The sequence below is a fragment of the Venustampulla echinocandica genome (genome assembly GCF_003357145.1).
Source record: "Venustampulla echinocandica strain BP 5553 chromosome Unknown scaffold_6, whole genome shotgun sequence".
NCBI lineage: Eukaryota > Fungi > Ascomycota > Leotiomycetes > Helotiales > Pleuroascaceae > Venustampulla > Venustampulla echinocandica.
Genome location: NW_022474211.1, coordinates 668,041 through 693,373, shown reverse-complemented (window position 1 = coordinate 693,373; position 25,333 = coordinate 668,041). Strand labels below are relative to the sequence as shown.

Below are 25,333 nucleotides of genomic sequence, written 5' to 3'. Positions count from 1 at the left end.
CCTTGAACCTCCTGGCTCCCTGGTAAACACAAGGGGGAACCTACATCGTCGAACTACCTAAAACCAACCGCTCCCCATCGAGATCCTGGCGTCCCAAAAACACGGTGGCGGGCACCGCAGAATAAGCACTATTATTCAGCCGGTCAGCCTTCGGAGTTGAACGCGTCTAAGAGATGTTGGATGTTTATGCCGTATGTGGCGTCTATTTAGCATTTGCTGACGCATTCAGCTCCCATGTACCGTAAGCGCGCGTATCCCGGCGCGTGTGCATCTTGCCGCCCGCCGACCAACCCAATCAGGGTCAGTTAACCTTAAACCGCGGCAGCGCCCAAGAACATAAGCTCCGACCTTACTGTGTTGACTTCACCAGCCTCACCTCATCCCTCATCCTCCTCCCGAATAATGCGAATCAGCTAAATTTCGCAACAAATTTTATCTGAATCCCAGTTTGGAGACACTCTCCGCTTATACGCACGCCACACCCTCGTTCACCGAGACAGTTTACAGCAGAAGGAATCAGCCATGCTTACGGAAAGGGAGCTGCAAATCAGCCCTATTGTGCAAGACTCTGTCGTGCACAACACCAAGGTTCGTCCCGAAATTACCTCAGTGGGACATATGTCTTCTCCCTGTAAAACTCAATGCACCCCTCCCTCTCAATGCCGACCATTATCCTGGACCCCGCCTCCAGAAATTTCCAGCCAGCCGCATATTTATGCTTAGCCAACGATGCTACACCCTTACACCTCTCTGAACCGTCACTCATCCTCTACAACCTCTACTTCCGTCGAGCCCCTCGTTTATCACCCTATCATTCAACTGCTCACCCGCTGACCACATTATTTTTGTCCAGACACTCACAACACTCCACAATCTCACAGCATCTCTCTTCGGCGTCGGTGCTGGGATCCTAGGCCTCGAATCCTACTCCGGGTTTATCTTCTACTTCCTCTTCTCTCTGCTCACCTCGGCGCTCGTATATTCGCTCCGGGTGCGGCCGAACAATGTCAAAGGGGGGATGGAGACCTATTTCAGAGGGAGCATGGAGCTTTGGACGGGTGGATTGCTGGAGGGGCTGAGTGGGTTTGTGTTGACTTGGACACTTTTCTATGGGCTTGTACGAGCTTGAGCATATTTGGAGATGTCGGAAGGAGTAAAATGATTGTGTTTCCGTGCCTCATCTTGTGGATAGGGGGGTATAACGGGGCGGAAACGGTGACACGGCCAACCTTGTAGGAATATTGGATGCAAGTTTGTGTGGTAGTTTTTCATGGCGTTAAGGGGTGGCACGTGTATATCATTGGAGAAAATAATCTATGATACCATTTTGCAGGAGGGGACTTGGCTTCCTATTCCAAAGATAGACATCCTATCGCCCCTTGGCACCTAAACAGAACAGCTAGGTATGAAGATAGAGCTACTTCTTAGCTAAGGTCTCAACCATCCAAATAAAGTACTTAAAACTTGGGAGCTGCGATATTTGGATGCCCATGAATACTGCTGTCGCGTCTCCTGCAGCATCATACCACCACTAGTCTCGTATTTCACCATGCCGCGAACCATATCTTCTGGGCCATGTAGCTACTCCAGGATTACCATTTCGATGCCCTTTTAATTTATCACTCTTCGTTATTGGGTGGTTTTAGGTCACCCAATAATTCATAAGACAGCCCTGACATCCCATAACCCCATCAGTGGGACGGCGCAGTCGTAATTTCACAGTAATTATTAGTAGAAGAATAAGAATTTAAAATTATCGACGTGCTTGTTCATTGCAAATGTTGCATATTGGCTCGAATCTTCCTACCGCAAAAGCCCAACTTGTTATGAGCTGAAGATCAAGGAGCATATGCACCCGACCTGCAGCCCATTGTCTCCTAGTTGCCTACCAACCCATCATATGGGCACTGTAGTAATGATTTATTGTACATCAACCACCATCCGAAAATGAAAATGAACGTGAAACAGAAGGTCATGAAAGGGACCAGTCATCCGATGACCAATTTAACCACTGCCCACCCCAGGAACGTACCAATTTTCATAGCCATACCCGCGACGGCAACCTTCTGTTTAAAGGTACCATGGCAAACGGAAACTATTGTCTAAAACCATGCGTCGCTCCTCTGTATTCCTCTCCCGCCGTGCTCGCCGCCGGGCGTTTCGCGGAATCCGTTTGCAGCAAAATAGGTAGGTGATAAGGAATACAGCGCCACCCATGATACCGCCTATTACAAACAAGCCTATTGCTTTTCCTATATAACCACTAGTACCTGGTAGCCAGGGAGGTTCGTAGCCCAGGTAAGGTTCCGGATCCGCGGTGAAGTTGTTTGGTGCTAATGGCGTAGAAGTGAGGATGTCAGGTGTGAGGGATGGGGGATAGGGAGCGGGATCGGGGTGATGGAAAGATTTGAGGAGGCCTGCCACACCCATTGTATCGGCCCTGTATGGAGGCATGGTTGGTAGGAATGACGTTGCTGAGATGAGGCTGCTTGGCTAGGAAAGCCCAAGATCGAAAGCCAAAGTCGAACCGAGTGGAAAGTGATGTGTAGGTATTTGTTCTGCGTGCGATCCTCTTGAATATCGGAGTTTGAAGGGAAGAAAACGACGAGGCCCTCAAATCCATGCAGAGAGATCAGGATTCAAGAGTCTTCTAGCCCGACTCTCTGGACGTTGCTCCGTCCCGCGTCGACGTTCAAGCCCTCGTGCGTGCTCTCGTGCTTGTGCTCGTATGCGTTGCCGCTCAAAATGACCAGCGTCCAGTACCTGTATGCGGCTTACCAGGGAGAGATCTGATGAATAGCTAGGGAGGTTGGGAATATAGCGCGGCCTGATGTACAGATCGAACAGGTTGAGAGTGATAATGAAGGCGACAATACCGCAGATGGTGCCTATGAAGAAGCCGAGTATATCCTGGACGGTTGATGGTCCCCAGCATATCATGCAGCCTGACATAACTGAGGTGAAGGAACGTGGTTGTGAGAGATGGGGTGGGAACTGAACCTTCTCTTAATCGCAGTTGACAATGCGATGAGGACTTCGAGGTTATTTGTGACCGACGATTGTGTTCTGCCAGAGTCTTAAAAGCGGTCTGCACAAGTATATGCTTTGATGACTGGACTGGCAACTCGCATGGCTAGGAAGGTGAAAGCTTTGCAATTGGTTGTTGTTTAATATGCAAAGCTTAGTGACAGCGTCATATGCTAGCAATACACAAACAGAATGGAGTCAACATGATTAAAATATCCGGCAAAGGCAAACCATGCTTAACAGACTATGAAAATAAATCATGATATTTAATTGCCATGCCACCCTCCCCGTGCCCTTAGCGTAGTAAACGGGGCTTAACTTGAGCTGTGGGGATTATACGCGGTTGAATGGAAATAGGAGTTGGAGAAGCGCCGGGCGTTTTCAAGGGTAATGCCGGGAAACCCATTTCAACTTTGATGGTAATGTTAAAGCAAAGTATGAAGGGGAACTGTATTTTGAAAATATAGGCTTTGTACTTCTCTAATCTACAACCTTGCCTTCTCCTTACTCAGTTGCATTGCCTTCTGAACACTCCTCCAAGCCAACGCTCCCATCGGATGCCTCTGTTCACCAACCTCCTTCGCCTTTGCACTGCTTGCTTGTCTTGCTGCGTATCTTGCTGCGATTCCCTGAAAGATACAGGTCGCTCGGAAAAAACCAAACGCAACACCCCACTTCAAATCCGGTTCTGGATCCCAGCCCGCGATTCCCGCGTACCAACTAATTAACTGGTCTATTCGCGGAAGTCCTTGAACTTCGCCTACCTGGAACCTCGGAGCATGGTCAAGGTCGCTCTCGCCTTGGAGGTTATAGGGTGTTATCAGGTTGACGAGGTCAGAAAGGGGATGGCCAATTGTGGACATTTCCCAACTTAACTAGTCAACACAAATTGTATGTCTTAGGGAGTTATAGGGACTTACTCTAATATACCAATGACCCGAGGCTCGGTCTTATGGAAAACCAGATTGTCTATCTTGTAGTCGCCATGGATTGGAGTACCCCGATCCTTAGGCTGTGACCTCCGGCTACTGAAAAATGCTAGGATCTCATCAATATGCGGAATCTGCCCAACGATTTCTTTTGTCTCAATATCGACTCCTTCGGCTTGTGCTTTGCTGATTGTGGTAAAGGTCTTGATTTGTCGGTCATAGAACCCCGATGGCTTGCCAAAACTTTCCAAACCGACATCTTTTGGATTAATGCGATGCAGCTTCGCCAGTGTCCTTATGGCATCATGCCACCTAAATCACTAATTGTTAAAAGCCATTCACAATGTCCGGCATGGCGGATACTAACATTTCTGTCCTTTCGGCAGGTGTAACATCTGGCATCGTAGGATCCTCGATAATCCTTCCATCCAAAAATTCCATTATATAGAACGGAGTGCCAACAACACTATCATCTTCGCAGAGAATGTATGTCTTCGGGACAGGCACATCCGTTTTCTCTAAGGCATGTATAACGCGGTATTCTCGCTCAACTTTATGTGCGGTTTTGGAGACTAGTTTTCCTGGAGGCTTCTTGCGCAACACGTATTTCATACCATCGCTCGCGGTAAGCTGATACGTAGGATTTGATTGTCCGAATCCAAACTATGCAAGCAATTAGCTTCAACTGTTCCAAGATTCGGGATCATTCGACTGTGCTACCTGTTTGATGTCGATAGGGACCTTGATCTCGGGGACATTCTTGGTAATGTAACGCTCCAGTGACTGGATGTCAATAGGTTGTCTCACGGCGCCGGCCATTGTAATTGCAAAGTCTGTATAGGGATCAGGAACGCCGTTGTGGTGGGTTGGGGCATCTTAAGGGGTTTGTTGTAGTCCGTCGTTGTTCAGAGGAGCTGTGCCTCGGCCCGGCAAACCCCCACCGAGCTCCCCGAATCCCCTCTCTAGTGGCTGGCAGGGGTGTAAATGGAAAAGCCGACGACAGATACTCTAATAATAGCGGCGACTGTACTTCTGTTGATTTTGGCATGTTTATTGTCATATGATATTTGTATACGATTTATTTAGAGTGAGAGATGCACCAGGCTTGAGCGAGTACTCTCAACATCACAAATCCACTCGCATTAACTACGATATTTTAGTAGCTATGGGTAGGAGTTGCTGGAACATCTCTCATGTTTTTAACCTATGGCAATCATCTACCCGAGACGGGGGCTTTGTACGCCCATATATCTTGGTTAATGGGGAAGCTGATTGATGGAAGCGACCTAGGCACTTACTATAGGAAATGACAACATACCATACCTTATATCACTACCCGATGGCAGCACCGCAATCACTGAAATGAGCGTGAAAGGTAGTATTAGCTATATTTGGGTATCAACCAAAAGCGCCAGATCTACCAAAAGCCAACCCATGCTACAATTTTTTTGCCACAACCATGGTGAAGTTTACGATACCTGAACAAATCCGCGCTTTTTCCCACTCTTATCATCATTCTCCTCCCAAGTCTCCTCATCCACATAATCGCTGGTCCCCTTTTCTACTACCTGAGTACCAATGACCCGCAGAGCCGCAAGATTATAGCCCATCTCATCCTTCTGGCTCTTCAATGCTTGCCGCAGGTTGCTGCGGATCCCATCAAGCATTAGTCTCATCGTCTTGCTGGCAACAATCTGCCGGTGGTGGGTCTTGAGCATGAAGAACAGGATTCGACACGTTAGCGGTATGTTCATCATCCTCATGGCGAAGATGTTGAGGAATGTAAAGAGCATGGGAACCGTTGAGAATGGAAGGACCAGCAACGCATCCTGAAGCGCTGCAGCCTTGACTTTCCGCAAAACTCCCATGACATAGACATCAGCGCTGATACCACCTAGCGCCATGAAAATGAGATTTCGCGAGGGTGGAGCAGTGTTTGGTTGTGCCAACTTGGCCGCTTCCCATTCTTCCATGAGCTGCAAGTCAACTATGCCAATTTCCAAAGCTTCAGCGATCTTCTCTCCAGCCATGAGTGTTTCGACAGTTTGCTTGCTCGCGGCTCCAACCTCGGTCGTCTCCTCGTCCTTGTCGTGGTCCGGCTCCAGCGATGTAGTTAGCGTACTTTCATATAACTCCTCCAGCTCTTTCTCCCGCTCTTCTTCTAAAAATATCTGCTCGTCGGTTTGCTCCCATACCCTGATGCTCTTATCGTGGCTGGCACTGACAATGAAGTTGCCTGTTTTGCTAACCGCGAGAGCCCATATTTCGCTATGATGGCCATCCAGTCTTTGGATTTGCTCGAATTTATCGCCGTCCCAGTACTTGATCATTCTATCTTTGCTGGTGCTGAAGAAATGGTGCCCATTCCCATCTTGATTATGTGGGACGAAGGCAACCTGAAGGATACTGTCCTGATGGGCAAAGAAAGCCTTGTGGCAATCGCCAAAATCTAGACCCCAAAGTCGGATGTTTTTATCGGCCGAACATGTCACAATCAACTTGCTGTCATATGAGATGTCCATATTTAGCACGGGCAGCTTGTGGCCATACAAGTTGAGGAACAACTTCAATGAGTCAACAAAGAAGACCTTGACTGTATTATCTAGCAGAGCAACTGCTAGAAGTCGCGCATCTGGAGAGAACCGAAGGCTGAGGATATCATCCGAGACCTTGAGTGTCCTTGCGTGAACAAGTCTTAATCGAGGCGTTGTTCGTTTCGTTCCGGGAATTTCTTCCTGGAAAATCTCAAAATTCCAGAACTTGGATGTTTTATCGGCGCTCCCGGAGGCTAAAGATCGCCCATCTGGATGTACTTGCAGAGTCCATATTGCACCTTCATGAGCCTTCACCGTATCTAGCATAGCAGCTGACGCAACGTCGAAAAGTTCCAGATCTCCAGACTTGGTGCCCACAACTACAATCTTATCGCCAGGCAGAAACGCAGTACATAACGCATAACCGCATTCAAATGTTCGAATGCAGGTTCTAGTCCGTACGTTCCATACTTTCAACCCACCGTTAGAAGCAGATGCAAGCATCCGGTCATCTGAGCTAAGTGACAGCGCCCTGATATCAGCTCGGTGGCCAGGTAGTTCCACCGATAATGTCCTTGAATAATCAGGTAGATCATCGCTCTTGGTCTTTTTCGTCTTGTCTTTTGTTGGTACGCTGTAGACTTCTAATTGATTGTTTGTTGTAGCAATTAGGAGTTGAATAGTTTTTGAACTCTTCGTGCGAATCCAGTCAAATGAGCGAACTTTACCCCCAGTTCTGACTATAACATATGGGACAAAGAAATCGGTAATTTCGGCGGCTGACATATCCTCAGACTTCTCGTCCAGCTCCACGGCATCACCTTCCACATCGGCCTTTTCTCCCGCGGTTGCGAGCTTTTCTCGTCTTCTTTTACGTTTTCGTGCCAGACTTTTCCTCACTTCATCTTCGGTTCTGATCCTCCAGATCTCGACCGCCTTCTCTGACCCGTGGATCGCAAAATAATCATTTCGTGAATGGAAGCTGACTCCGGTAGACTTGTCTTTCCCTTGTCGGTGCAATACACCGCGACTATGGAGATATTGATGCTCGGCGATGCTATCGACTTGCTTCGATAGGCGGCAAAGCCCAGCGGTATCAATTGACCAGATCTTCAGTTCCCCGTCCTTCCCAGCTGTTATACACCCGCTATAGTCATGAGTAATAGCAAGAGCCCAACATTCACCATTCGTCTGAGCCACATGTGTCTCTATACAGTGCTGGGAGGAGATATCCCATAGCTTGATAAGCGCGTCTTTCCCGGTGGTTAACAGAAAACCGTCGTCGGTCGATTCGTTATGGGATCTGACAGCGCCGTTTCCATCCTCTTCATGTTCTTCCTCTGGCTCTGGCTGAACAAATTTCAAACCGGTTATTTGATCCTTGTGTCCTCTTAACTTGAACAGGCCCAATTCGGCCACCAAGTCCCATATAATGACGTCCGTGTCCTTGGAACCGCTAGCCAATCTAACTCCAGACTTGTCGAATGCAAGAGCCGTTATAGCAGATCGATGACCATTAAAGCTAACGATGACCGTAGCAATCTTCGAGTCCCAGAGTCGTATACTCCCATCTTCGTATCCGACTGCATATACGTCCCGATCGACCTGGCTTTGCGCAATGGCTGTGACTTGCGATTTGCAGTCCTTATCTGACCAACGACTCAGTAATTCCCCCTTTCGTATGTCCCAGCAGAGAACGTCTTCGTTTGCACCGACGATCGCGTGCCCGGAGCCATTGCCGCTGCCACCCCGCGATGGGCTCAAATCTCCTGCAGACCAAACAACATTTGCCGTACCGGAATTGACGAGTCCGAAGGTTTTCGAATGCTCGTATTTTCTAAAACCTTCTGTGTAAGCCAAGTGACCCTGCGCAACCCAGTAGACAAGACTTACAGGTACGATTTGACCATCTTTGGTTTTACTGTGGAGGTCAAAATGCGGCGACAATTTTTTTGTCCAGTTGATAAATATTTTGTTAGTGCTGCAGATAAGCACCGTTCCGCATATCGCAGCACGGACGCAGGCGGCTCGCGGCTACCGATGCCCCACCGCGCCCACGTCCACGACGATCAGCCTCCAAATCCAAAGGCACCGAACAAACAAGCCCAATATCGCGGCTAGAAGACGCACGAAAGGTCACACTCCTTGCGCAACTCCTCCAGACGCAAGATGCTGCTCCTCGACTATCAGAATGTCTTGATCCAATCTGTACTCACAGAGCGCTTCTCAGGGTATGGTGTTTGTTATTACTTCCCTGCTCTGCCTAACCCTCGCGCTGACTTGATTTCAAGCTTACCGCCTGTCAACATTGACCAGACCGTCTCGGACTTCGACGGGGTCACCTTCCATATTTCTACTCCCGAATCCAAATCGAAAATACTGGTTTCCATCCAAGTACGATGCTTCAATGACCTCTTGCAATACGGTGCTCAGCAGGTTCTCGAACGGGAATATGGGCCATACGTTGTGTCTCCCGAGGCGGGTTATGACTTCTCCGTACAAATAGACTTGGATAATCTGCCAGATGATACAGGTTCGTACCTTGCTGCTATGTGTAAATGCTTCAATTAACCCGAACGTCTCACCTAGAGGCCCGAGACGACTTGATTCGAAGAGTGTCATTGTTGAAGCGAAATGCAATGGCCGCACCATTCGAGAATGCATTTGATGAACACCACCAGTTGGAAGAAGAAGCCTCTAAATTTACGTCAGAGGAGGCGCCCCAAGGAGTTCTGGAAGGTGGTGAAGTCAAAGCAATCCACTACCGCGATGAAGAAGCCATCTATATCAAAGCCAGCCACGATAGAGTGACTGTCATTTTCAGCACAATATTCCGAGAAGAGACGGACCGGGTTTTTGGCAAGGTTTTCATCCAAGAGTTCGTTGACGCGCGGAGGAGAGCCATCCAAAATGCTCCACAGGTTTTATACAGGACAGATCCTCCCCTAGAACTCCAGGGTGTGCCTGGAGTCAACAATGGTGGAAATGCGGAGATTGGCTACGTTACTTTCGGTACGGCTGGAAAAAGTCAATTTTATCCTCGTTGCTAATCGATCCAGTCCTCTTTCCAAGACATCTGACCCGCCAAAGAAGAGACGAGGTTATCTCTCATATTCAGACTTTCCGTGATTACTTTCACTATCATATCAAAGCCTCAAAGGTAGATTAGCGGTTTTGATTATCACAAGCGCATTGCTAATTAACATTAGGCTTATATCCATTCGAGAATGCGGAGACGTACAGCGGATTTCCTCCAGGGTGAGCAATATGAGAGGAAAGATTTTGACTGTGGCTAACTTTATATAGTGCTCCGACGAGCCCGACCAGAGAACGAAGAAAAGGAGAGAAAGACAGCCAGTGGCAGGACTTTTAAGGTGCAGGGCAGCTAAATGCATGTTGAAATACCACTTCAATATCATTGTCCATAACCCTTCATTTTCATCCACGACCAAATTCCCCAACCCGTATAGCGATAACTGAAGTAAAAAGATGACTACCATGTTGATCGGCATTTCCAGTAACAGAGCCCATTATTCGATTTATAGAGCGGTTGCGCCTTTCTATTTAAACCCCTGCTTAGAAAGTCTAGACGCTAGACTACAGGATCAATCTTCTCTACTTTTCCACCCCCACTCCTCTATTTCTTTGCTACTCCTTCCTCTTCGGCTTCCCTACTTATTCACACTTCTGTGACCACTAATAAACGCAGCATGGTATTACTTTGTGGTTCGTTGCAGCGGCCAAGATAGGAATAAAGGATAATGTTTAAACCATATGCTGTCTTGGCAAGGTATGGGCATACATCGAGACAGTACTAGAAAGCACAACAAATTGTCTATAAATATCGGAGATCTATACCCCAGGGGCTCAATCCTATCTGCAAAATATTCAAATATAGAGACATCTTCGTTGTTCTAGTAGATGGCTACCTTCAAGTATCCACCGTTAGATTGCGGATTAGAGTCCCACCAAGACATGTTAGGAGACAATTTATTCGGACAGTTGAACATAAAAACCCTTAGACTTAAGCAATTGCTATAATTCTAATACTAAACATTTATATTCAAACTGTGACTATTATGTACGTGGGCGTCCTACGGACAGTCACGTGTGGTGTATCGTATTATTATCACGTGAGTTGGCGCTAAATCTCCTATGAGGCAAAATTGATAATGTATGATATTGACCTTCCAGCTCCTCACGACAGCACAACCGCGACTACAACAACAACGACATGCGCCATGTCTGACGCCGACTTTGAGACGATCAGGAAGCTGCAGGCCGAGCGGAATGCCGCTTCTGCTGGTAAGAAGGGGTCAAAGACATTTGATCCGTCGAGTCAGCGAACTGATGTATCCACCAAGGCTTCCCTGACCGAAAGCTTCGATACGACACTCTACGAGCGCGATGGCGGTGATAAGTTCGCGGGATATAATACTTCCATCGCTGTAGCAGATGGCGATGATGACGAAATGGAAGAGGATACCAGCAGGCGGCTGGTTGGCCAATATACAGCTTCCAAGGAGCAGATGAACGAATTTGCTCACGGCAATGGGGTTGAGGAAGAGGATATCCTTCTGGGCAGGGAGAAAAGTGCGCGGATTGCGGACCGCGAAACTGATTACCAGAAACGTCGGCTAGACCGTGTTTTAACGCCCACCAGAGCCGATCCATTTGCTGCGAACAGGCAGGCTGGAGCTACGGAAGATGGCGAGAGCTACCGGGAAGTTATGGGCCGAAGAGAACTGGAGAGGGAAGAGGAGAGGGTTAGAAGGGCGATAGAGGAGAAGGCGGCCAACGGTGAGGTCGTTCATCACAAAGCCACCTTGGCTAAAGAGGGCAGCCGCTCTCCGAGCGATAAGGAGAATAAGGACGCGGGAGCTACAGAAGTCGTAACCGCAGGCCGCAAACGAAAACAGCGATGGGATATGGGTTCCACCTCTATAGACGCGACGACTACCCAACCTGCGGAGACTAAAACCAAACGTTCGAGGTGGGATCAGACACCTGCTCCGGGCGCCGCCGCCGTGGATGAGACCCCCCGACGGCGGTCCAGATGGGACCAAGCTCCTGCTGCTACGCCGATAGGTAACCAAGGTCTTGTTACGCCAATGCATCCGTCACAGATGGGTGGCCCGGTGATGCCCACCGCCTTCGGAACGGATATTTCGATGAGAAACGCCCCTTTATCAGATGAAGAGCTCGATTTGATGTTACCCACAGAAGGCTACAAAATTCTAGATCCCCCCCCTGGATATGCTCCTATACGAACTGTCGCCCAAAAGCTCATGGCGACTCCTGCTCCTGCCGGAGGCGCTTCTGGGTTCGGCGGTTTTATGATGCAAGATCCGGAAAGCGGAAGGGCTCTGGGTAAACAACTCCCAACGGAAATTCCAGGAGTGGGTGATCTGCAGTTCTTCAAAGCGGAGGATATGGCATATTTCGGGAAGCTGACGGACGGAAGCGACGAGAATACCATGAGTGTGGAGGAACTTAAAGAGCGGAAGATTATGAGACTGCTACTGAAAGTGAAGAATGGCACACCTCCAATGCGAAAAACTGCCCTCCGTCAACTCACAGATAATGCACGTCAATTTGGTGCCGGCCCTCTCTTCAATCAAATACTTCCGCTACTTATGGAAAAGACCTTAGAAGATCAGGAGCGGCATCTGCTGGTCAAGGTCATCGACCGGGTTCTTTACAAGCTTGATGATCTTGTTAGACCCTACGTCCACAAAATTCTGGTTGTTATTGAACCGCTGTTGATCGATCAGGATTACTATGCGCGGGTCGAAGGTCGTGAGATTATCTCCAATCTTAGTAAAGCTGCTGGTCTGGCGCACATGATCAGCACCATGCGACCAGATATTGATCATGTCGACGAGTACGTTCGTAATACCACTGCAAGAGCCTTTGCTGTTGTTGCCTCGGCCCTAGGTATACCAGCGTTGCTTCCATTCTTGCGAGCGGTTTGCAGGAGCAAGAAATCGTGGCAGGCAAGGCATACAGGTGTGAAGATCGTTCAACAAATCCCAATATTGATGGGTTGTGCGGTGCTACCACATCTTAAAGGTCTAGTGGATTGTATTGGTGGCAATCTGAACGACGACCAAACCAAAGTTCGAACTGTGACGAGCTTGGCAATTGCGGCTTTAGCTGAGGCAGCCAACCCCTATGGTATCGAAAGTTTCGATGATATCTTGAATCCGCTCTGGACCGGTGCTCGCAAGCAACGCGGAAAGGGTCTCGCAGGATTCCTGAAGGCTGTCGGCTACATTATCCCGTTAATGGACGAGGAATATGCCAACTACTACACGAGTCAAATTATGGAGATTCTACTGCGAGAATTTTCATCTCCAGATGAGGAGATGAAGAAAGTTGTGCTAAAGGTAGTCTCACAATGTGCCGGGACCGACGGCGTAACAGCAGGATATCTGAAGGAGCATGTTCTGGACGAGTTCTTCAAGAGTTTCTGGGTACGGCGCATGGCTTTGGACAAGCGAAATTACAGGCAGGTTGTAGAAACTACGGTTGATCTGGGTCAAAAGGTTGGCGTTGGGGAAATTGTTGAACGGATAGTTAATAACCTCAAGGACGAGAGCGAAGCATATCGGAAAATGACAGTGGAAACTGTCGAGAAAGTCATTGCGAGTCTGGGCGCCGCGGATATCAGCGAACGATTGGAAGAACGGTTGATTGACGGGATATTACACTCCTTTCAGGAACAAAGCGTTGAGGATATTGTTATGCTCAACGGCTTTGGCACTGTTGTCAATGCACTTGGGACCCGGTGCAAGCCGTACCTTCCCCAGATTGTTAGCACAATTCTCTGGCGGTTGAATAACAAGTCTGCTACGGTTCGACAACAAGCGGCAGACTTGATCTCTCGCATTGCAATGGTTATGAAGCAGTGCGGCGAAGATGCGTTGATGGGCAAACTTGGTATTGTTCTTTACGAATATCTTGGAGAAGAGTATCCCGAAGTTCTCGGCTCAATCCTTGGTGCTCTACGTTCTATCGTTACTGTCGTGGGTATTAGCCAGATGCAACCGCCCATCAAGGATCTACTCCCCAGACTGACACCAATTTTACGCAATCGGCACGAGAAGGTGCAAGAAAACACCATCGACTTGGTCGGTCGTATTGCGGATCGAGGTCCCGAAAGTGTCAATGCCAGGGAGTGGATGAGAATCTGCTTCGAACTTTTGGACATGTTGAAGGCACACAAGAAAGGTATCCGAAGAGCAGCCAACAACACATTTGGCTTCATCGCCAAAGCCATCGGACCTCAGGATGTCTTGGCAACTCTCCTTAACAATCTTCGGGTCCAAGAACGTCAGTCGCGCGTGTGTACCGCCGTTGCCATTGGAATCGTCGCCGAAACCTGCGCGCCTTTTACCGTCCTTCCTGCACTTATGAATGAGTACCGAGTCCCTGAGCTGAACGTTCAGAATGGTGTCCTCAAGTCGCTCTCCTTCCTCTTTGAATACATTGGCGAGATGGCTAAAGACTATGTCTATGCTGTAACGCCATTGCTCGAAGACGCTTTGATCGATAGGGATCAAGTGCATCGACAGACCGCGGCTTCCGTCGTTAAACATGTGGCCCTCGGCGTCGTTGGCCTTGGGTGTGAAGATGCCATGCTTCATCTTCTCAATCTGCTTTATCCTAATCTTTTTGAAACCAGCCCCCACGTCATCGACCGAATAATCGAAGCCATTGACGCTATTCGTATGGCTATCGGACCGGGTCTCACCATGAACTATGTGTGGGCAGGCCTCTTCCATCCAGCACGGAAAGTTCGACAACCTTATTGGGTAAGCTCTCTTCATCCACCACCTTTTTATTCAACCAAGGATTATTTGCTGACAATTAGTAGCGCCTGTACAACGATTGCTATGTCCAATCTGCCGATGCGATTGTACCTTACTATCCTAATCTGGATGACGAGAAGATGGATCGACCTGAACTGGGGATTATTATTTAATTTAGGCTGGTGTTTCAATTAGGAAGCGGGCGCAGCGTTGTCATGTATGATAATGGGATCGTGTATATCAATCAGTCACTGATCTTCCTAGTGCTTGTGACACAGTATACCTTGCTACCTCTGAACTTGGGCACTTGTCGTACCCCTAGCTGCCTACCAACTTTGGTAAACTAATTCTGGTATTGGGCCTCCTCCTACCTAAGATAGCTTGCTCGCTATAGTCATTTGACAGGATTCTAGTATATCTGCAAGCGGTGTCGTGCTAGATCTCCTCCGCGTTCCCTGGATACTTAGTGCTCGATCGCCATCCAACTACTCCCCAACGTCAAGAATGACAAGTCATTGATCAATTTCGGTAGAGCCCTCTCCGCCGGACTGGAGATCTGCCGGGGTCCATTCCACAGGCGACATATTTGCTTGTGGCATTCCGAAGATGTGGATTTAGTATACCAGAAACATATCGGAATTCCAAATCTATCTCTGTCCCACCAAAAAAAAGAGATTGTGAACGGATACCTGGATGGAGGCTCTGTGGTAAAACGCCAGGCGACCCAAATCACGCAAATAACCCGCTTGGTGGCTTCAACGTTCGATCGATCGTCACAGTGATCGGCGAGCCCATCGAAACCTTCTGTAACCTTCCGCCCACATGGTTTCAGTTCCTCCCGGCTACGGTACCTACCGCTGCTGAAATGATTTTAATGGAGCCCGTTCGTTTGCTTGTGAGCGGGGCTGGTTGTCTCAAGGGTTTATCGCGCCGACCGCGCCTGTGGAATGGGATCAGATCGATTGTTGATAATTGTTTGTCCCGAGGCACCACCTCGCCGGGCAACATCAAATCTGCCCTTGTTTCACGGCAACGGCAACGGCGAAGGCAACGGGGCAAGCTCGTGCCGAAGCAGAGGAGCCATCTTAGTCTGATCATAGTGAGGGGTGTCGGTGATAGATGGCACGCAGGGGGGATGAGAAGAGGAGAGAAGGGAAAAATCTTCTTGACACCAGGTACAGTATGGAAAGACGGTGAAGAACTGGAAAGGGGCCCATCCATCTGCACTTTGTGATTCGACGATAGAGCCGTCAGCCCTCGCCCGCTTCCCTCTCCTCCACTCTCTCTCCTCCACCATCCTTCACCATCCTGACTGCCCGACGCGCAAACGGACAAGACCGGTGTAGGGTGATTAGTAAACAGTAAGGGGTCCGCTTATCACGCCCCCTTTCCACCAATTACCGGTCACGTGTGGAGCTCGAGCCACACCGGGAGCGTGCTTATCCCTTGGCGTCCGGAGCACATCCTCGCGACAACGACTCCAATGAATGTAAAATTATAATGAATGAATGCCTCGATAGAACCACCCTCAGTAGTTCTCCGTACGTTGCATAGCGGCGTTTGAGTTTAAGCAAGTGTCATGAAATAATTTAATAGGGGGAAATTACATCTATGTTTTAATTTATCCCGAGGACTATACTATTTCTTAAATGTCATTAAACAATTGCTAAGACCCCTAGGTAATAAAGAGGCCCCTGTGGTTATCTATGTCTCCGGCTAGAAACCGTCATGTGCTGTGCAATCCACGTCGAACTAACAGCTTTCAACAAGACCTACCTCGGTAGTTTTGAAAGATGAAACCGCTAGAAGCTGTGGGTCTTGCTAGTGGAGGGAGTATAGAGCCTATATGAAGTTACACGTGGTACCGATGTATTAGTGCTATGTACAGTAGCTACCTGCCTTGGTGTTGTAGGTACCTTTGGGATGTGCGTGGGTACTACCTGGTACATGTACATACAATGTCTACAATAATGTCTCCATACCCCGTCAACCCCAACCAACGCCATCTTGCTTGGCGGGCGCGGGCGTTGCCCTTATTTATCATCCCCACCCCTGCGTGCATCAAGCCACTGACGACATGGGCGGTCCACCGCATAACAGCGTCCATCCTGAGGCCTGACCCCCCAACGCCTGCAACAAAACAAACACTACGGAGGACAAGCTACAAGCCCACGACGGTGGCGTGGACGCTAGACACAGCGTGGCCGCGATCCTGAACCTGAACCTGAAGCTGGAGCTGGACTGGTTCAACATACGATGCCTCCTCCGGTCTACTGAGTACAAAGTAGGACAGCACATAGAGGGTGTACGAAGGTTACTTCGCAGCAACGGAGCTAGTAGTAGTACCTATGTACCGAACAGGATTCCTGTGCAAAAGCCAGCAAACCTCCCTTAACTATCAATAGCATCATACAGCATCATCGAGCATCATCGAGCATCATCGAGCATGGCGCACTGCGACGCAGGGCGGGAAGGGAGGGGCCCCAATGCCATCATCATCATCATCATCATCATCATCATCAAATTCGGCCTTGACCAATATTCACCAATATCTCCCCCATCTCTCCCCAATCTCTCCCAATTAATTTACCACCCCTCCGCCGCCTAGTCACTCGGCCCCCGGCAGACGTGGCACAGCGCCCCTAATGCACACAATAACAATAAGGGAGATGCCTCCCAGCGTGAGAAAGGGTCTTTTCGCCCCATCCCCCGGGTCGCATTCAATATCTCGAGGTCGTCTCTGGCCAATGGGACGAGCCCCATTCAGTGGCAGCGGCAAACAATGACGCTTTTTCCAACACTATCATCATGGAGTTTACCCTCCTGCTCCCCGGTCGCCGCTTCAAGTTGCAAGTTGCAATCTATAATATGACAGCAACCAATGTACTTTCGTACAATGTACGGTACATGTACTATACATACATACAGTAGCAAGCACAGACAAACCACGCAGCAACACAAACTGCCCGACCATGACGAGTCTGACGACAGACCCCCCCNCCCCCCCGCCCGAACACATGGATCCTCCGGACCTCAAAGGTACACAACCACAACTAAAATCTGCGAGGCAATAATAATAATAGCAATAGCAATATGCGCAAGCCAACGGCCACCGCCTCTTTCCGGGGGGGGGACCCCCCATGCTTTTGATCATAAACCCCACAGGCAGGGACTCGCTGCCTCTTTTGCCTCTCTTTGCTCTTTGGCTCTTCTCTCGAAGCCCTTCCGTTCTTTAGCCTGCGATACATAAACGGAACCAACCATTCGGCCCACGCTAGCTGTGCCCAGCATCATCCCTCCCTCCCTCACCACACACCCCAGAAAACCACACATCAACACACGCACACACGCACACCGCACCCCCAGATAACCCTCAACCCTCGCCCACCGATCCGTAACAACCCTGCCCCCCGTCGACAGTAGTACGTTTCATGTTGTCTGAGGCGAAAGTTCGGGCATGGCGTTCTCCACGGGCCACCCCTTTTCCTTCGTGGAAAATTCGGTCGACCTTCTCTATTCCCTGAATCCCTTCACCGATGCTCCGCAGGGTCGTACTGGGGGAGAGCACAGCCTACTACCGCCTTGGGAGAGAGGCAGATACTGTTTGGCCGGCGACTTATTGGGGGTGTTATTTTGGGCTTGCGTTGGGTTGGGTTGCCATCCGTCCCATCTCGTCTGCTTCTCCCGTCGCGATGAGGCAAAAGCTTACAATGATGCAATCAGCACTCTATGCAGCCCAAGGCTCTTGCAATAACTGCGTTTTTTTCCCCAGTTAGATGACATATTTTAATTAAGTGGCAGGTTTGCAACACGTATGCCGCAATTCTGATGTGGTTTTTTTATATTTTAAAAAAGGTTGTCTCTATTGAGATTATTCTATTAGTAGCGAATGTGCTACAGCCATTTGCAGACCGTGGGGGTATATGTGACAGCGGAATAAAAAGAGCAACCAGCAGCTAATCGTACATCCCGTAAAAATAGATAGGCCCTCTCATAGCAACTTCCATCGCAGGCCCGCCGTGTCAATAGCCTCCACCCTCCACTATCCATTGCGCATCGCCTCGTAAAAGCAGAAAACCGCTAACTCAAAAAAGTCGCCATCTCTTCCCAAAAGTAACGCCGCTCAAAACTCTCATTAAAGATAGTTGTAGAAAAAGTAAACTCTTGTCTAGCCCACCCGCACCACCTTCCCATGCTGTACATCATCGATTGTCCAAACTGCATAACTGATATCGAAACGTAGCCCCCGGGGATATCGCAAAAAAACACATTAATTGCACATAAAATATTCCATGGGTTTCCGGCCAGTGTGTCGTAAAGATATCCAAAAAATTAAAGCACGTATATGATTGATTCGTCTCCGTAATAGATTTTTGATCTCGTTCGCAAATGGGCTACTCGTCGGATTGATGGTCTTCAGATCCTGCTTCTGAACGTGCTTCGCCCTTGTGGACCTTCCGGTGCCGTCGTAGGTTTGAAACAACTGAGAAATGTCGCCCGCAGCCTTCGACTTCACAGCAGAATGCTATCCAGGGTTAGTATAGGGGACAACGAGAATTTTCGGAAATGGTCCACACTTACGCTTCTCGCCAGTGTGGCTATACATGTGTGTCTGGAGCGAGCTGGGACGAGTAAATCGCTTGTCGCAAACCTTACACTTGTGCTTTTTCTGCGCGCTCGAGGAAACCTTCGAGCTGAATTGCCCCATCATTGACTGTGGCGCCGGGGGAGGGCCGCCTCCACTGAGAAGAGCTGACGGTCGGGGAAGTGTTCGCGATGAGACTGACTCGATGTCTGAACCCGCGTTCGAATAGTCACTCACGGAGGATTCGACAGAGCTGCCAAAGTATGATGGGAAATTTCCGGATGACGATATCGACGAGCTTGATGAGTGAGTCGCGGGAAAACCATACGAATCACCTGATCCTCTCCCGTTCCTCCCTGGCCCATACACGTTTCGAGGCGTCGCATTCTGGCTCATAGCAATCATCCCTCTGCTTGCGTCTATTGCGTCGCCGAAACTTCGTATTGAATCATTTTGCATTCCTCTGTCATTGAAGTCAATAATTGAACTCTGTCGCTGGAGCTGCTCTCCATCCTCGGGATCATCGAGGATAGCCTGTGGGGGTACTGACGGTTGTGAAAGACGTCTGGAGTCTTCATGATGTGGAACGGCGTACGTCGATCGAACCGGCGCGGGTGCATATCCCATAGAATCATAAGGTGATGCTGAGGAGGGATAGTTGCTGTGTACTGGTGATGGTCCGCTGGTATATGCCACTTCATTTCCAAATCCCGATGAACGGACCGGACTCAGGAGATCTTGGGTGGTGGTGAGTACATCCTGAGCGCCATATACATCCGTCAAGAGGGAGCTACCTGCTGATGCCGCGGTGATTGGTACACCGGCATATGATCCCATTGATACATTATTAACAATACGGGAGGCTTGCTGCTTCCCAATGCTATCCATGCCCGCATTCGTGTTGAGAGCGTGGCAAGTGCCGTACGGGTTTTGAGACTGGGGAGGAGCCGACGACGAATTCCACGGATTGGTGAACTGTGGGGTTTGGGAGTAATGCATGTGGTCGAAGTTCATACCGTTGAATCGTTGCTGATTGTCGACGGCCATAGTCATCTTTTTTCAAGATGTATAGTGTCAAACGTTCTACTAACAAAGATGCGTTTTCCGAGTAGAAGGATAGGAGTTTCAAAGATACGTGGATCAGATGCAAGATCCCGTAAGAAATTCGCGTCACACTTCCGGTCGAGGGAGGGTTTTGCAGGAGTGAGAGTCGATCAGTGTCGCTTTGACGAGGCGGGATCAGCGTTCTTTATGTGCTGGTTGGTGCACAAAAATACAGGACCAGGATCCAAGGACCTGGTTGGTCGACTGTGGAGAGGTCGAGGGACTTTCCCAGCCTGACTAGAAATCGACTTGGGGAGGATGGCGGGGGGAGAATAGCGGAGGGACAACTTCGGCGTTCGTGCCTGAGAGAGGCGCCTGGTATGGCTTTTGGGGTGAAGATCGACCACGTCAACTCTTTCCTTTTCCCCAGGTAAAAACGTGCTTTTGCTCCTCGTGACAATATCGAGATGCAAGTGCCCAGGTTCTTTGTCCGGTCCGTAGCGTGGGCAAGGCGTCGTTTGGGAAATAAGGTCGGAGGTTCAAGAGACTAAGTCCCACTCTGAGCGCAAGTTACAGAGCCGTAAGATCTCCCGGCAGTCTGGTGATCGATTGGTATTGAGGGGGTCCAAACCGAGCGTAGTGCTGGTGATAGATGAAGGTTGTTGTGACAGGGACGATCAAAGGGCCGTGGGTCTGAGAATGGGGAATTTGCGAAGAGACGGTGTTGTTTTAGCCCGGGGAGGTTTGCAGTAGATCGCAGGAAAATAATGGAGAAATAAGAGATTGAGGAAGGGAGGAAGTGGGAGGCATATGGCCGATCTCAGACTGGGATTATGGAAGGGGAGAGGAGGAGGCAAAACCCGCTTTACATAAGGATTCCAGCGTCACCGGCGTGTAGGGATGTGTGTTGATGATGGGGGGAGGTTCCAGGGTACAGGTTGCCTTTCCCATCAACCACCAAAATATTGTTCAAGGTGCTTCTTGCTTGCTGGGAACTAGCCGTAGGCCAAGATCCAAAGTAGCACCAGGTGTGCACGAATAGCTGAGTTGATAGTGGGTAGTGCATCCGTCCTCCTCCCCTTTCCGGACACGGATATCTGGGGAAGCCAAACAAAAACTTCCGGTAATACTCGCGGTGATACATAGTAGTGCCTACGTGTCTCAATCCGAGCACCTCCACCTGGTACTGACTCGCCGAGAGATGTTGAGGCTGCAACGGCGTTATGCGATCTGTCTCCAACGCCTTCGTGCCATCGGGGGCGCACGGCAACACGGGCCCCGGAGCGGATCGCTGTATGAGAGAAGAGGGCTCCACCTCTGGGCAAAGGGATCTAGGATTTGTAGATATCTCGATACCTGTGTACTCCGTGGAGCGCCTCCAATGGCTCCAAGATATGAGCTACGCCGAGCTACTGTAGGCAGTAGGAGCGCTAGACGGTTCGATATCCCGCACGGCCTGAGAAACGGGAATGGGGGAAAAGCAACGGAAAATGAAGTAATTCAGAGACAGAGCTTATGCCGGCCCACGGCTGGCCCCTCCAGCCCACAAGTCGTATGGCCGACGGAGGGCCAAACCGTCGTACTGGCCGCCACGCCGTGTGCTGGACGGCGAATAGGAGCAGAACCGCGGGACCAGCGAGGACGATGGGCGATGGGCGATTGAACTCACTGTATGACGCTGATGGGCGTGCGTGTAGCGAATGGGGGCGGGTGGCGATATGCCCTCCAGGCTCCATGTTCCATGGTCCGGACGAGATATGCGAATATGCACTGGCGGATGTACGAGCGCATCCCTAGGTTCTCCATCATTATTGGCGGTGTCTAACGGCCGCGATGACACGAAAAGCAGCTCACGGTGGTTGGAACAGGAATCCACGGGCCTTGCTTTGAGTGATCAGTGATGAAGCAGCACTGCACCCGCCGGCCGCCATGGCACTGGACAAGTTTTGGGGGGTTTGCTTCCCCTTGGCTGCCTGGGCCATAGAAGAATTCAATGGCACGGGAGATCCGATTTCCTTTCGAAGAGCGGCCGGCTGGCGGACACGAGAATAAGGGAATCCTGTACCTAGGTCGACGCCGTGTCACGGTACTTTGTGCTGGTGGTGGTGCTGGTGGTGGTGCTGTGCTCTGATGGCGCTGGTGATGTCGCTCGTACTCCCATTATTGCGGCCCACTAGGTACTGCTGCCCACTGCCTACTGCCCACTGCCCACTGCCTACTCACTGCCCACTCGCTGCCCATTCCCCGTAAGTAGCCCTCCAAGTCCTCGTCGCATGCAGGGCAGGACTGATTGAGGCGTCTGGCGCGCCCGTGGCGCAATATCTAATACCAAAGAGGACGCGGGCTTGCAGAAAGCCACCACCGTAAACCATAATTCGACTCGTTCATCCGGAGTGATCCGTCAGCAGAGCATCACCACCTAAGAGGATGCCCCGGAGCAGCACCAGCATCAAGCATCTCAGAGGCTCATAGGCTCCCAAACCTAGATGTGCCTTAAGGTAGAGCAGAGTACCTTAGCAGAGGCAAAAGCCCTCAACTAGCCGTGCCGACATTCTCCCGCTCCCTCCACTGTATCTAAAACTTGGAATTGTGGTACTGTACCGTGGCGGCATCTTTGATCAAGAGCACCTTTGCTAGAGGCAGCGCAGAGCAGAGCTGAGCCAATGTGGCAGTTAATACCCCGTATATTGCTCGCACACGCACGCAAGCACCATTACGTCGTTGCGGTCTGAAGTAAACCACCGATCAACCTCTCGACATTAGATGCTCGAGCCAAATACCTACGCTCTCCCAGGATTTGGATCCTCTCGTGGCCGTTGGGGGGTTGGTTCTGCTGTCAGGCGGTCTGTCCTGTCTTGTTCATTACTGGCGTTCCCGTCATGGCCGCCGTGATCTCTCAACCGTTAATCAACCGCCCCCTGTCTATATGTCCCAGCAGGCGCCTCCCTAGCAACACTTGGTGCTTTGCGGATTTCGTTATTTGGTTCCTTGGTTATGGGGTTATTTGGTTATTTGGTTATTTCGTTATTCCTTCTCTTCGGTCAATAAAGCGTGATGAACCCTGGGTTTCGGCCGCTTCCTTGCCGCGGCCTGGTTTCCGTGGGCGATTCGATATCGATAGCGGCCTCCGCCCACCAGGCTGCAGCCTTTTCCTCAGGCTGCAGTAGCAGGAAGTAGCAGTAGCGGTGGCCGTGGGGACCTGGGAGCGTGGGAACTTACTTGTCTTGGGAACTTGGTTTTGATCTGGCGCTGCACCAAACGGGATGTCTCAGATGGACGCTACGCGCAAAGGGGGACTAAGTCCCCCAGGAGGAGCATCATCCCTAGCGCCGTCAGGCTCAAGCCCAACGCATCCACGATCTCTGTGCCCGGCAGATGGCCAGCGGATACCGCTGGGGAACCACACAGGGCCCGATCTGCAATGGCCGCTGCCGCAAGCAGACCGCCCAGCGCGTGAGGCCCTCCCCCCCCCCCAACGACGCTGCGAGCGAATCGTCGCGGCGCCCAAGGTCGTCCATGCTGGGCTTGGGCGGCGGATAGATCCTTCCGGGAGGTGGGACGCCTGGCATCTGGGAGTGGGATGGTGGGAAAAACGTTCCCCGAACGCTCCAAACTCTCCAAAGGTCCCCCAAGCCTGCTGAAGCCCTGCGGGGGCCCGGCGAAAGGCCCTGCTAAAGCCTATCAACGCCTGCCAGCAGCCTCTCCGTTCCGCCTCGGGACCCCGCGTCATGTGCTCCCGGGCTCTGCCCGAGCCGTGGCTCTTGCGGAGGAGGACGGTACTACAGTACGTACAGTAAGTAGTATGGACATTCAGGAGATTGCTCTCAAGATTCCCAGGTGCTAACGAGTGTCTAGGTATTGGCGAGCATCTAGGCAATCAACAATAAACACGTGTGGCGAATTTGACATTGCATTGCCAAGGTAAGAAGGTAAGAAACACGGCACGGAACTTGCTCATGCTCATGTTGATACTCATGCTCATGCTCATGCTGTCACCAAGTACATACATACCTACCTACATGCAACGTACTCGTACTCCAGTGTGTGTACCACTCAGTATGCTTCGTATACAACGAGGTCGGCGAAGCACGTAGGATGGTGGTAGTACTACGTAGCAGTGTTCACTCGGTACCACCTCCAAAATATTCTTGCAAGTGAAGAGAAATCATATAAGCTACTTTGGGCGCCCATTGCTCTTTTGCTTTTTCGGCATCTCAATTTTTTGTATCGATCGCCCTTCCCCAAGCCTTGCCGGTGCTTCTATGTGCGCCATCCCGCCGTCAGGATGCAACACGACCTCGTTGCTGATGAAAATGATGTGTTCCGAGACCCATTATCCCCCGGACAGATTCCGTGCTTCTTTTGGATTGTCGGGGCTGGCTATTCGACGTTTCTGGCAATCCTGTGTTTGTACACCCTTCGCCACTGTTCACTTATACGCTAGAGACGTGGTTGTTTTAGTCAAGGCCATGATCTTACTACATGCTACTCTGGTATAACCCGCATATAGGAATCGTGGGAACTATTTGGCTAGGTTTTGCATGGATGGCTATGCTATGTCGATAAGCTGGGCGTAATCATACCGGCTGCTGCACTGTCATCACAGCGTTCCCCAGAGCATGCCAGAACGTGCTTTGGTTTTGGATACCTAAATGGCATCTATCAGTGGCACTATCAACCATCCTTTAGCCAGGCCTGTAGGTGGTGAAAATAAGGTAGGGCTTTGTATCGTGGCTTGCATTCGCGCTGCAACGGCACTGTGCGAGCGAGGCGTTGGAGGGATAGACATGTCTCCTCTGACCCATCTAAGACCTTCGGATCTTTTACTTCGCTATTCGAGTAATGATCCGCTGAGACCGCTGAGAGTAATGCCGAGTTGGAGAGTTTAATTTCCGGCAACTCCCCAAGTTCCCCTCTGCCGGGCAGAGCTGGGCTGCAAATTGCAATACGACCTGCTCACCACCAACCTATCACTTCCTGAAGCCATAGGAAGAGATATCGTCATCTAAGACCTTAAGCCACCTCGGTCTAATAGCGGGGAGAAGGTCGACCACGGACGGCAATTGAAGCGCCACGGGTGGCTTTTGACTCAAATTCAACGGCAACTGCATTCGCAAGCTTAAACGGGATGTGCAGAGTATTGCTTTTTGATAGACATCTTTCTGCAGGCAGCAATCAATCACTCCTGGAAATTGCTTGGAAAAACGCCACCGAGATGGTACAGTAATTGCTCAAGGCCCAAAGACTCAAGCTGCCCCTGGCAAAAGCAACTACTCCGCACGCACCGAGTCAATACAGACCGATGTAGTATGGCGCATGGAAGGCAATAGAGCGATACAGCACAGCGCGATATCGCTCTACGGGAGCGGCGCATGAAAAGCTGGGGTTGAAGGAGGCAGC

General features: G+C 50.3%; 6 protein-coding genes across 6 annotated transcripts; 2 read left to right on the top strand and 4 right to left on the bottom strand.

Moving 5' to 3' along the window:
* Nucleotides 1–2,070: 2,070 nt before the first annotated feature.
* Nucleotides 2,071–2,454, bottom strand: BP5553_07642 (uncharacterized protein; the record flags this gene model as incomplete). The annotated part of the gene is made up of 2 exons (XM_032016265.1): nucleotides 2,071–2,225; nucleotides 2,271–2,454. 2 exons carry the CDS (start codon nucleotides 2,452–2,454, stop codon nucleotides 2,071–2,073), a joined length of 339 nt encoding a protein of 112 aa, XP_031867496.1.
* An 868-nt stretch (nucleotides 2,455–3,322) lies between these two features.
* BP5553_07641 (putative acyl-CoA dehydrogenase family member 10) lies at nucleotides 3,323–4,775 on the bottom strand (the record flags this gene model as incomplete). Its single annotated transcript, XM_032016264.1, has 5 exons — nucleotides 3,323–3,438; nucleotides 3,536–3,897; nucleotides 3,948–4,268; nucleotides 4,324–4,619; nucleotides 4,677–4,775. 5 exons carry the CDS (start codon nucleotides 4,773–4,775, stop codon nucleotides 3,323–3,325), a joined length of 1,194 nt encoding a protein of 397 aa, XP_031867495.1.
* A 650-nt stretch (nucleotides 4,776–5,425) lies between these two features.
* On the bottom strand, nucleotides 5,426–8,400 carry BP5553_07640 (WD40 repeat-like protein; the record flags this gene model as incomplete). The annotated part of the gene is made up of 2 exons (XM_032016263.1): nucleotides 5,426–8,327; nucleotides 8,384–8,400. The coding sequence occupies 2 exons, from the start codon at nucleotides 8,398–8,400 to the stop codon at nucleotides 5,426–5,428; spliced, it is 2,919 nt and encodes a 972-aa protein (XP_031867494.1).
* A 259-nt stretch (nucleotides 8,401–8,659) lies between these two features.
* BP5553_07639 (Arp2 complex 34 kDa subunit) lies at nucleotides 8,660–9,879 on the top strand (the record flags this gene model as incomplete). The annotated part of the gene is made up of 6 exons (XM_032016262.1): nucleotides 8,660–8,721; nucleotides 8,782–9,023; nucleotides 9,080–9,502; nucleotides 9,550–9,650; nucleotides 9,700–9,748; nucleotides 9,797–9,879. 6 exons carry the CDS (start codon nucleotides 8,660–8,662, stop codon nucleotides 9,877–9,879), a joined length of 960 nt encoding a protein of 319 aa, XP_031867493.1.
* Nucleotides 9,880–10,662: 783 nt separating this feature from the next.
* BP5553_07638 (ARM repeat-containing protein) lies at nucleotides 10,663–14,477 on the top strand (the record flags this gene model as incomplete). The annotated part of the gene is made up of 2 exons (XM_032016261.1): nucleotides 10,663–14,307; nucleotides 14,370–14,477. 2 exons carry the CDS (start codon nucleotides 10,663–10,665, stop codon nucleotides 14,475–14,477), a joined length of 3,753 nt encoding a protein of 1,250 aa, XP_031867492.1.
* A 4,221-nt stretch (nucleotides 14,478–18,698) lies between these two features.
* BP5553_07637 (Uncharacterized protein) lies at nucleotides 18,699–19,942 on the bottom strand (the record flags this gene model as incomplete). Its single annotated transcript, XM_032016260.1, has 2 exons — nucleotides 18,699–18,829; nucleotides 18,886–19,942. 2 exons carry the CDS (start codon nucleotides 19,940–19,942, stop codon nucleotides 18,699–18,701), a joined length of 1,188 nt encoding a protein of 395 aa, XP_031867491.1.
* Nucleotides 19,943–25,333: the final 5,391 nt, after the last annotated feature.